General features: G+C 36.9%; 4 protein-coding genes across 4 annotated transcripts; all 4 read right to left on the bottom strand.

The window, feature by feature from the left end:
- Positions 1 to 6: 6 nt before the first annotated feature.
- On the bottom strand, positions 7 to 654 carry LOC138890572 (uncharacterized). The gene has a single exon (XM_070173968.1). It carries the CDS (start codon positions 652 to 654, stop codon positions 7 to 9), a length of 648 nt encoding a protein of 215 aa, XP_070030069.1.
- Positions 655 to 1,392: 738 nt separating this feature from the next.
- On the bottom strand, positions 1,393 to 3,989 carry LOC138890571 (uncharacterized). Its single transcript, XM_070173967.1, has 3 exons — positions 3,859 to 3,989; positions 2,125 to 3,219; positions 1,393 to 1,573 (listed from the first exon to the last, which is right to left on the bottom strand). The coding sequence occupies exons 1-3, from the start codon at positions 3,987 to 3,989 to the stop codon at positions 1,393 to 1,395; spliced, it is 1,407 nt and encodes a 468-aa protein (XP_070030068.1).
- A 70-nt stretch (positions 3,990 to 4,059) lies between these two features.
- LOC138890570 (uncharacterized) lies at positions 4,060 to 4,983 on the bottom strand. Its single transcript, XM_070173966.1, has one exon. The coding sequence runs from the start codon at positions 4,981 to 4,983 to the stop codon at positions 4,060 to 4,062; it is 924 nt and encodes a 307-aa protein (XP_070030067.1).
- Positions 4,984 to 8,088: 3,105 nt separating this feature from the next.
- On the bottom strand, positions 8,089 to 9,343 carry LOC138890569 (uncharacterized). Its single transcript, XM_070173965.1, has 4 exons — positions 9,021 to 9,343; positions 8,855 to 8,921; positions 8,573 to 8,765; positions 8,089 to 8,486 (listed from the first exon to the last, which is right to left on the bottom strand). Exons 1-4 carry the CDS (start codon positions 9,341 to 9,343, stop codon positions 8,089 to 8,091), a joined length of 981 nt encoding a protein of 326 aa, XP_070030066.1.
- Positions 9,344 to 11,563: the final 2,220 nt, after the last annotated feature.

The following is an 11,563-nucleotide window of genomic DNA, read 5'->3' as shown; positions in this document are numbered from 1 at the left end:
CTGGAATTAATTGTTCACCAGTTGTGCAACAGAGAAAGCAATCAAAGAAATTAATCTTCTCACATTAGCTCTAACATTATCATATTTGGCATTGCACCTAGCTTTCCAGATTTTCCAAGAAGCAATGGCAGGCAAACACTTAATTAAGAAAGCATGAACTGGATTATTTACCTTGCACCTCCACCAATTCACCATAAGTTGTCTGAAAGGTATCTCACTGTGTGCAATTCCCAAAGGTCCACATAATACTTTCCATATGTTCTTTGCGAATGAGCCAGTGTAGAATAAATGGTCAACATCTTCTACTCCTGGGGAACCACCACAACAACATCTAGATGATATCGAATAACCCAGCTTAGTAACTCTCGCATCAGTTGGAATCTTGTCCCTCAAATCCCTCCACACTATGAAGTTCATCTTGAAAGGAATACCTTTCTGCCAATTCATAGTATTAACCCAAGTTTTATGCTGCTTTTTTCTAAACAAATGACAGGCAGAGGCCACTGAAAATGACCCATTGTTATCCGCACTCCAGATTGCTTTATCAAGAATAGATGATTTCAGTTGGATCCGGAGACTATTGACTTTAAAGACAATCTGTTGAGGAAGAAGTTGATCATAACCTTCCCAATTGATTTGATTGTTTAATACCATATCCACGAGCTTCAAATTATTTGGTTATGACCAGGAGGGAGGCAGTCATAAAGAGGACCAAGCTCAGACCAATTGTCAAACCAGAAAGACACTTCTCCTCTTCCGATCTTCCATAGAATTTGTTTATCCACCACCTTTTTGATCTTACACATGGCATTCCAGGATTGAGATTGACCTGAATACCATCTCTTCATAACATGATGAACTCTCTGATAATATTTGGCCATAAGAAACTTCTTCCATAGGGACTGACCAGTCCTAAAATTCCACCATTGTTTTATTGTGAATGCATTGCAAATGTCTTAAAGTTTCCTGAAATTTGTTCCCTCCTCTTCATAAGGAAAGCAAAGTTTATCCCAGGAAGACCAATGATATCTTCTTTTTTCCGCAAACCCTCTCCAGGAGAATATGTTAAAAATTCTTTCTATTTGATTAAGCACACTTTTGGGAGGGTGAATAGCTTCCAGAAGATGAGTTGATAATGCAAGAAGAACATGCCTGATCAACACTGCTCTGCCACCAGGATAGAAATTTAGTGTGTCATCCTGAAATTTTGTTGATGACCTTGGTTATCATTTCTGAGAATATAACTATCTTTTTCCTCCCTACATATAGTGGACATCCCAGATATTTTATAGGTAAAGCTTTGTGCTCTATCCCAATTATGCTTTCCACCCTTGAAATTTCCTCTGGTTGAGCATTTGGATTTAGAATAAAACAAGATTTTTGCTTGTTGACCTATTGACCTGAAACTCTTTCATAATCAGTAATAGCCTCCATAAGAAGTCCTAATGATTTCCTGCAACCACTAGAAAAGAGAATGATATCTTCAGCAACGGCAAGATGATTAATAATAGGGCCTTTCTTATTCATATGAACAGCTTTAAAAGCATTAAGAGAAGCAATGTGATTTAATTTTCTAGAAAGAAATTCAGCACAAATAACAAACAGAGAAGGAAAAATAGGGTCTCCCTGTCTTAGACCTCTCTCATATTTGAAAAAGGCTTGCCTAGTGCCATTAACAATTAGAGAATACTAGTTGCTAGAGATATGTCTGAAAATGATGTCAATCCAAGTTTCACTAAAACCTAAATTTCTCATTAGAACACATAGATAAGACCACGACACTCTACCATATGCCTTAGCCATATCTAGTTTTAATGCAACATTTCTTTTCTCATTTGTTTTTCCAATATCTTAGGATGATTTCCTGAGCAAGTAAAATATTTTTAGTAATAGCTCTGCCTTTCACAAAATCACTTTGGTTCCAACTGATCAAATCTGGTAAAATAATGCTCAGCCTGGAATTAAGTAACTTAGAAAACAGCTTACTAATAACATTACATAGGCTAATGAGTCTTATATCATTGATATGCTGGGGGAGGGGACCTTGGGAAGCACGACTATGTAGGTATGTGTAAACCACTTGGGCAAATTTGCTCCACAGAAAATAAAAATAAAAGCTTGAACAATATCTGAAGCAATAATGGACGAGCATTTTTGAAAATTTTTGCTGTAAAATCATCTGGTCCAGGAGAACTATCTGGGTCCATAGAAAGGACACAAACTTTCAATTCCTCCTCACTAGGTAATGCAATCAATTTAGAGTTTACATCCTCAGAAATAGAAGGTTCTATGAAATCCAAATCTGAGAAATCATTCTGTTCATCTTTCTGACAAAAGAGCCCTTGAAAATATCTCACTGCCACTTCTGAGATATCTTTAGTCCCTTCAACCCATTGGTAATGTTCATTTTGTATCTTATTGATATTCAACCTCCTTCTCTTATCTTTAACGACATTGTGAAAATAGGCAGAGTTAGAATCCCCATCCTTTAGCCATTTTACTCTGGCTTTTTGCCTTAAAATAGAGTCTTGGATCTTGAGGTATCTAATATACTCAGCTCTGGTTTTATTCAAATTAGTTCTATTGACATCACTGCTGTCATTTATGTTAAGAACTTCAATATTGACGATTTCAAATTCCAATCTTTTAGGTTCTTCATGAATATCTCCATAAGCCTCTCTCGACCAGGAACTAAGTCTAAATGTAGTTTTTTTCAACTTCTGATGAAAGATCCATAGTGAATTGCTATTACACTCTTCTTTCCAGGTACTTTTAACCACATCAAGGAAGTCAGCATGATCTGTCCAAAAATTGAGAAATTTGAAATATTTGACATGAGCTTCTTCATTATGGCTAAACTGAATCAGAAGAGGGACATGATCAGAACAAGCATTGGCCAGATGAGTAACAGTGGTTCTATTGAATATACTAAACCACTCAGAATTATACACCATCCTATCCAACCTCTTCCATATTGTACCAGGAGACCCTTTGTTATTGCACCAAGTAACAATATTACCAAGAAAACCACCATCCTGTAAGCTGCAATCTGACAAACATTCTATAAAGTCGAAGCTTTTGTCAATTCTGTACGGATTGCCTCCTATTTTTTCCTCAGGTTCAGAGATGACATTAAAATCACCTATAACTACCCAAGGTCCATTGAGGGAGCCTGCAAAATTAACCAAATCAGCCCACAATTGTTTTCTCAAAATGGATCTACATTTAACATACATAGACATGAGGTGAAACTCAGTATTAGTAACTTTGTAGTTAATCTTGCAATTAACTAGCTGATCAGTGTCCTTGATAATGTCAACATCAAAATCATTTGACCAAAAGATTCATATTTTGTTGTTGATATTAGAGTAACAGTTATACAGCCCAAGCTGACTCATGTACTGACTCATTCGAATCACCTTGAGTTTATGTTCTTGTAAGAAAATGAGGAAAATATTACATTGTTGTTTGAGAGTTTTGACTCTCTCAAAGGCACTTTGAGTTTTTATACTCCTAATATTCCAACAAAGAGTATTAATCATTGGAGACTATTGGAGTAAGAACTATGTTTGACTTCTTGATAGCTTTGGTCTTCTGCGTGGAAGGCCACCCATTTTGATTGCCATCTGAACCCCTTGGAGAAAGATTGTTCATATCAACAATTATATTTTGGTCATGAGTTAACCTCCTAATTGCTTCACATTCCATATTTATAGCCTTCTTGTCTTTGGTGCAGGCTTCGCCATTAGAAACTAAAGATTGCTCTTTTGGAATTGAGTCTCTTCAACTTCTTCCTCCGATTCTGTTTCGAAGTGAGAATATTCATCCACTTCATTATCTTCCTATTGAGAATTTGACTCTATTGCTATGTTTTCCATAGCAATGTCCTTGCCGCTAGCAATGGTATCAACTTGCTTCCCATCTGGCTCTTCCGGGGGCTTTATTCTCTCAGCCACATCGAGTAAATTGTGAGTATAAGAATCATTCATCATAGCTTGTTGAATTTGCTCTGTATCCAACTTCCATGATTCTTCCTTGTTGGGTTTGCTATCCCTTTTGCTAATTGTTGGATCTTGTTGATGCTTGTTCCTCGTATAAGGTGTAGCTGCATTTTTCGAGTAGAGAAGTTTTTCTTAATCTTTTAATCTTCCTAATATTCTCAGGTTGTATCATATGTCGCCCTTCATTCCCTTGATTTTGTTCTCTCAATGAAGTGATTTTGAGCTGCTCGTTCACTGATGTCAACTCCTTGGTAGCATTGTTTTCTCCAGAAACAAACATATTACTTTCAATTGTATCCTTCATAGCCTCTTTTATAGTATTTAAGTTGGCAATTGATATATTTTTGCCTTGAAGATTATTAGAATCACTCTTTGCCTTCTTCTTTCCTTTGTTATTTGTCACAGTAGTCCACCCTTCCTCTTTATCCATATTCTCTACCTCCATAGTGGCTAAACCATGTTCTTTGTTGTCTCCACTGTAACTAGACCCTTTATCAATTTCTATTTTATTGTTGACCTTCCCCTTTGTAGCTTCCATACTCTTGTTCTCTAGGATAGAAGTTTTGTTAACTTGGTTCCCATATTTTGCTGAAGATTGCCTCAACTCAGGATGAAGAATACCATAGTTTATATCACTATGACCCTGCATTTTGCAATGACCACAATACTCGGGAATAGTTTCATATTCAACCTTTTGAATCCTAGTTTCCTTCTGACCTTCCTTATTGACAATGTCAATCAGGACCTCTTTAACGAGGGGTTTGGTAATGTCAGTTTCAACCTTAATTTTTGCCGTAGTAAGTCTAATTTTTGATAAGGTTGCTTTGTCACATATGATTGGAATACCAATTGGCTCCGCAATACGACATAGAGCCGCCCATTCAAAGAAATGCCACCAGAGATTTGGTAAATTTATCCAAACTGGGGCCATAATAGTCTCAATTCCATGCTTAAAATCCGTAGTCCATTTCTGTAGCTTCATTTGCATACCGGCGATTATCAGTTGGTTCTGCCATAGACATTGTTGTGGTCTTCCTCCAAATCAAAATCGATGAAAATATTTTTGAGGTTGTAAGCTCCTATTTTGATGGCACCTTTGACTGGTACTGTTCTAAGAAATTCAGTTCGAATCCGCTCAATAGATGGTCTAGTTCTTGGAAATATACCCACAATGGTGAGATGGCATGTTTCAGCCAACAAATCATGTTCCTCTTTTGGGAAACTGACCACTGGTTTTCCTCCGACAATCTCGTATGGTTTGTGTTTGAGATGGATCTTTTTCTTAGAGGTGTTGCTATGGGCGCCGGAACCTCCGAGTCTTGATGCATAGTTGTTTTGATTTTCACCTATCATTGAAGTTCCAATGACCGGAGTAGGTCCATTTAGATATACCAGAAGCTGATTTGGGGTCTGATTAGTCTTGGAAGTTGTTGGATTTGCGAGATTTAGAGGAGGGAAATCACTAATTTGCATGTTACATGGATCCAGCGGAATCGAGGCCTAGCACCTTTCCGATGGTGGAGCTTGGTTGCATTATGCCCTAAATTGACCGTTATAGGAACGTTGTTTTTCTTGGAAATATCGACACAAAGGGGAAAGCTTAGAGAGAAGTTAGAGCTTCTCTCTCTAGATATTAAAACGAAACATGATGTTTCATTGCTTAATTTCATTAATCTCGCGACTCTCCCACTATGTTTTCATTAAATCATGGAGAAACCCCTCTAACTTTTGAATACTACCCTTTAACCTCCTTTCAGCACACTTAATTGATTTTTTGGCCTTTTTTCGTGGTCCATAATATTTGACTTTTTCAAAGAGAAAAAGACCAAAATTGTCCCTCTACTATTGAAAATTAGTCACGTTTATACATGTTTTTACTTTTCATCCAAAATCATACCTACCGTTAATATAGTATATAAGTTTGTCTCTAGCTCTAACATATGTCCAACATGGCACCGAGATCCCATAATAATTTGGCAACTAGGAAATTCTTGACCCATTCTTTTAGAAATCCGCCCCACCCTTATAACTTGTTAGTTAGTCTCCTTCGTCAATTAAATAGGACCCTATTCAGTCGATGAAAAATTAGGGTTCAAGCACAAAATTTCATTTTCTCTCGTTTGCTCTACTTTGTCCTCTCAGGTGAGATTCAATGTTGCAGAGTAGTACTTCCTCTCAAAGAAGGTGTTGATGTGGCATTATTGTCAACCATTTCACATCAACCACTCCAGTTAACGCCGGTAGGAAATTTTATCAATGTACACGGCCTAAGATAAGTATTTTATGTGGATTTGTTTAATCTTTCTACTATATCAAGCTATTTTGATTTGAAAATTGAATCTTTTAAATGGTTCTTTAGCAGAATAATTCATGTGGTTATTTCAAATGGGAAGATCAAATATCCACGGATGGTTCCCAGCTTGAAATAAGAGAATTAATGTCGTCTTTAATTGCAGTTACGATTGAAAGAGACAAGTTGAGGGAAAATGTAATTGCCTTGGACACTGTTTGTTGGATTCTTTGTCGCTGGATAATGAAGTAGATTTCATTATGGTTTTTCCTTGTTTAGTTGATTATCATTGTGTTAGTTCAGTCATCTCTTTGTGCAGTGAATTGGCATGTATTGCTCAGTGAAGTAGGGAATTCTCTTACGAATTGGAGTATTCCCAATTAGAATGATACCCCAATTAGAGATGTAATAGCATGATGCTTCTGTTTTTTATCTGAAATGGTAAATGAATATAAGGCTTCGATTTTTATCATTCTCCACTTTGAATTAATAGGTGCTAATCTGCACAAATACATGTTATAGCAACAGTTATATCTTTACCATATCCTTATGTGTTCAATCTATATTAACAAGAAAACAATGTCATAGTACATCAGAATAAAGGGAACAAGACGAACTTGAAAATCCATACCACAAACTGTTCAGAATTTACTAACATTGACGGAAATTCATAACTTCAATTGTCATAGTACACCTACTTCATAACACCAACTGTCATAACATTCACATAATGGACTTCATAGAAGTCCACACCACCAATCACAAAATTAAATGTACTATTATAGTATTAATTATATCAACCAGCAAAATAACAATTGTACTATCATAGCAGTAATTACAAGCCTTCTAAACTTAAAATTCGCAAAAACGTCCACGCTTAACTGACTTTCCACCTTTAGTTCAAGTCACATTAGTTTGTGACTTGCCATTACCCCTTTCTTATCTTCATCTTGGCCATCTTTTCAAGTTTATTTCATGTTATAACTTTCTTACTATTCCAGGTAGGATTCTTAGCTGAGTATGGTCGGTTTGAGGGCACTCTCACACCAGATGAGTCACCAACAAAATTGATGGTCTTTGTTATAGCTGGTATGGTTCGTTGATGTCTCATAAGTAGTCTTGTCCTTTCTTCAGAGAAACTCCTTGGCCTAATATCTGGGGCTGAATCTGATTCAAAATCAGGAAATTCAAAATCTGGAAGGACATAATTGTTGGAAAGTTTCCTTTCAACTTGCAGGAGTTGGCATAAACTGGAAGTTTGTATCTTGAATTGGATTACTTGACTGACTTTCTTGAATGATATGTGGTGTTGAAAGTTGTATTTCCTCCTCAGCTAGTATATTTGCAACAAGTAGTGACATGAGTTATTCATCATTATTGTCTTCATGTCTTAAACATATTTGTTTATTTGCCTACTTGCCCTTTTTCTTACTTGCCATTGGTTGTTTTCCCTTAGAATGCTATTTAACAAAAGAAATAGAACAGACATAGTTAGAGTAAATCAGTAAAAAATAAAATAGACGGTATTTGAAAAATAAAGAATGTTACCCTTGCACAACCCCTAGCATTGTGTCCAGGCTGACCACATGTGGAACACTTCATTATCCTCCCCTTCCTGGACTGCATCCATTCACCTTCTTTGTTGACTGTTTCATTTTTTTCTCTTGTTCTTTTGACTTTAGGTCTGCCAACCATCTTCACAAATTTTGGTGGTTCCATTGCATGAGATGCTTCTACTTTCCAAAAAAATTCTCCCTTTACTGGTTGAAGCTTATGCGAATAGGCTAGGAAATAAGCCTATTTGGTGTACCACCGGTGTATTTCAATCAGGGGATTCATCTTGTTATGTTGTATTGCTTTAATTGCATGAGGACATGTGATGCCATTAAGGTTCCATGTCCTACATGTGCATCTCTTCACCACCATATTCATTGTATGTTTGTCACCATCCTCATTCGCTTCATACCCTTCTTGACCATTGGAATGAACATGACACTTATTTGCAATATTCAAGTATTGGCTATACAGTTGCATGGTTTGGGGACTGAAGTCATTACTCCATGACATTACAGTAGATTCATGTTCCCTTAGCATGTTAATAACCTTTACTCTGTTATCCTCAAATATCTTGATAATTGGCTTGAATCTTGATTCTTTGATCCATGAATTGAAGGACTCAATTAGGTTGTTGTCCACTGAGTAGTTCTTGCAAACAATGTCAAAGTATGCTCTACTCTAACTTGGGGTGGGTACTTCATCTAATCTTCAACAACATCCTTACCATTTTCATCCACTTGTCCTATATTCCTTAATTGGTCTTTAAAATATTCTTCATATATGCTCCATACAGCCCACCAGAGGTACTTGTTATATTCCCCACCTCCCCATCTTTTGCACCAATTTGCCTCTATGTGTCTTACACAATATCTGTGGTGTGCCTCAGGAAGAACCAACTGAGCTGAATCAATCAAATTCTGAAAATGAGAAAACATAAAAGAGATGCATCAGTAAAAAGAGATGCATTAGTAAAAGATATGAATCAATTAAATTGTTAGGTTCATACCTTCTGCATATCTAATATAAATGCGATCTCTTCTCCTATTTTGAGGTCCAATGAATGTTGTAGCAGTCTTAAGAACCAAATTCATGTCACTTTGGTTTCTTTATCAACAATAACCCAAGCTAGGGGATAAAAGTGCCTCATGGAGTCTTGAGCAACAACTACTAACAGTTGACCCTTGCATTTTCGTTTCAAAAAGGTTCCATCCAAGCCAATAAATGGTCTCAACCCACTTTTAAACCCCATTTTCAATGCGTGAAAACATATATACATTCTTAAAAATCTTCTTTTTCCTTCACTAAGTGCATCATTTGATATGTTAATCACCACATCTGTACCTAGATTACTAGACCTTAATTCATTAGCATAACCCTCAAGCTTGTTGTAAGCATCTGCAAAACTATCCTCCATTTTCTCTAGGATCATTCTTTTGGCTCTCTTACACTTTGAATGACTAACATTGATATTAAATGGAGCTTTTACACTCGCCATAATCTCCTTAATTTTAATTTTAGGATTATCTTGCAACCCTCTCTTAAAGTAAGTGATCACGCCCAACTATGCTTATAAAAAGGACACGCGGACGTTGCAAATATAATCTGAGTATTTAGCCTAGAGTCGAACCCACAAGGAATTAACCTATCAATTACTCTCGTTAGACGTGCTAAATTCTATGGAATCAACTTCCCAAATATTGTAAATAACAATTGAGGGTATTTCTACTAACTAAGAATGAAAGTAAATAAGCAATTGAAAACTAACTATGATTAAGTGTAAACAATTACGAGAAAGATCTAAGGTTATGATTTCCCCTATTGATGGAATCCCTTCCAGTTATGTTTCACATAGATTCACCAAATAGTCTCTATCAATCATGAGCACTCTTATTACCGTAAATCTCTCTCGAGTAATCACGACAATTTACTAAACGCACTCTCCCGAGTTACGCTAGCTGGTTTCATTTATTACAACCCGCTTTAGATTGCACCCAAGACTTTGTTATCCCTAATCCCGCCTTTAAACCCTCGGTTATTGATCCTTCATATACTTTGGGAGTGGTGTTGTTCTACAACTACCTAAATACGCACTCTCTCCCGAGTTATGCATACTAAATAGGCACAGCTAATTGAGGATCCTGTCAATTAACTACAATAAGCACATAGTTGAACAAATAGAGATTAAACTAGGCAAACTATATTAACATAACAAGAAGTTCATCCTTCAATAGGTTCCATCAAAACCTTAGACTAAATATTTAGCTACTCATGCTAGTGTTCATCATAACAATATTCAAATTCATCACAAATAATAAAAAACAAAAGAAAGAAAGGAAGAACTCGATGTTGAATTATCCTCCTTGCCTCTTGCCTCCCCTTGCCTTGAACTAAGCTATGAAAACCTTGATAATCTTCCCTTGGGTGAGCTAGACCTTCTATAGTTAAGTGGATTTACCCTCGAACTTCCAAGTTTACCCCTGAAGTTTATTTTTCCGGAACTGGGCTAGTGTGGTCGCGCTAGTGGACGCGCTAATGTCCGCGCATATGGCCTATTATTCTGCCTCGACTTTCTGGGTTAGCGCGGTCGCGCTAGTGGCTGTGCTAGTCCAGGTCTTCATTTCATCTCTTCTTTCTCTCGTCTTCTTACGTACTCAGCTCCTAGGGGCTTTTCTTGCTTCAATTTAGCTCCAACCACAGTTTTAAGTCCTCATACATGCTACTCACTCCTGCAACATGTCAAATTCATAATAAGAGCCAATTTATCATCATTTAACTATATTATAACAGTGAAACATAATCAAACTGGGGGCATCAACAGTCGCCAAATTACATAAATCTAGCCTATTATCAACACCCCACACTTAAATCATTGCTAGTACTCGAGCAATCCACCACACTCTATAGAGGTTCCTTAACTAAGCATTATTCCCTAACGCATCACACCAAGAACAAATCACATAAGTTACGCCTAGTAGTGAACAATCTTTGCCTCATAAGCTGACTCTCACGTGCCGCGCAATATTCATACTTACTCAAATTGCTCTACACAGAAGTCAAGACTTGCCCTTCCTTCGTGAATCACATGCCCTCACCTCACACAAGAGTGTAGTTCCACATATAATGATATTTAGAACAATTAGGAACTTAGATAGACAAAATTCGTGCACTCTCAAAAAGAACATTCACATGCCACAAAGATGCACCATAGGCTTGCCTGTAGTGTACTACTCTACTAATCGAGCCCACTCAGTCTAAGATCAATAGGACTTCAATTGGTTGTAATGTAGGCTAAAGGACGGGTAGGATATATTTGGATATAGTGACTAACCTCCCTAAGCACTTTTAATATAATTACATTAACCTTCAAAACTATACTTATGTCAACCAACCAATCCACCACTTTTTATTTACAACATCCCACTCCATTAGGTGCAATTGTAACAAACCACACTTATCGATTACTACATTTACTCATTTTTTTCTTTTCAGTGGTGCTTATTCTTTTACTTTTCCAAACACTGCACCTCTTCTCTATTTCAACGGTTCCACTCAAAAACCAAACTACCACCGCACACTTTTGCTTTTGCATAATTTCAATACCCTTCAAGTGCTTATGGGAGGTAAAGGGTTCAAACATATGTCCATTCAAACAATTGGGAAGGGTTCGCAATGCGGTTGCCAAAGAAACAGGCTTATAGGCTCAACGGGGTTGACT

This window comes from Nicotiana sylvestris, chromosome 4 (genome assembly GCF_000393655.2).
Source record: "Nicotiana sylvestris chromosome 4, ASM39365v2, whole genome shotgun sequence".
NCBI classification, from domain to species: Eukaryota; Viridiplantae; Streptophyta; class Magnoliopsida; order Solanales; family Solanaceae; genus Nicotiana; species Nicotiana sylvestris.
This window is presented reverse-complemented; position numbering and strand designations above follow the sequence as displayed.

Excerpts from the sequence above, each read along its gene's own strand:
- LOC138890572 (XM_070173968.1), bottom strand. The coding sequence starts at position 654 with ATGGTATTAAACAATCAAATCAATTGGGAAGGTTATGATCAACTTCTT.
- LOC138890571 (XM_070173967.1), bottom strand. The coding sequence starts at position 3,989 with ATGAATGATTCTTATACTCACAATTTACTCGATGTGGCTGAGAGAATA. Across the intron at positions 3,220-3,858 it reads ATGGAAAACATAGCAATAGA|ATCCATTTTGAGAAAACAAT; the intron begins GTCAAATTCTCA and ends TGTTAAATGTAG. Across the intron at positions 1,574-2,124 it reads CCATTATTGCTTCAGATATT|AAAATTAAATCACATTGCTT; the intron begins GTTCAAGCTTTT and ends ATTTCTTTCTAG.
- LOC138890570 (XM_070173966.1), bottom strand. The coding sequence starts at position 4,983 with ATGAAGCTACAGAAATGGACTACGGATTTTAAGCATGGAATTGAGACT.
- LOC138890569 (XM_070173965.1), bottom strand. The coding sequence starts at position 9,343 with ATGGCGAGTGTAAAAGCTCCATTTAATATCAATGTTAGTCATTCAAAG. Across the intron at positions 8,766-8,854 it reads TTATATTAGATATGCAGAAG|AATTTGATTGATTCAGCTCA; the intron begins GTATGAACCTAA and ends TCTCATTTTCAG. Across the intron at positions 8,487-8,572 it reads AGGACAAGTGGATGAAAATG|TGGACAACAACCTAATTGAG; the intron begins GTAAGGATGTTG and ends AGAACTACTCAG.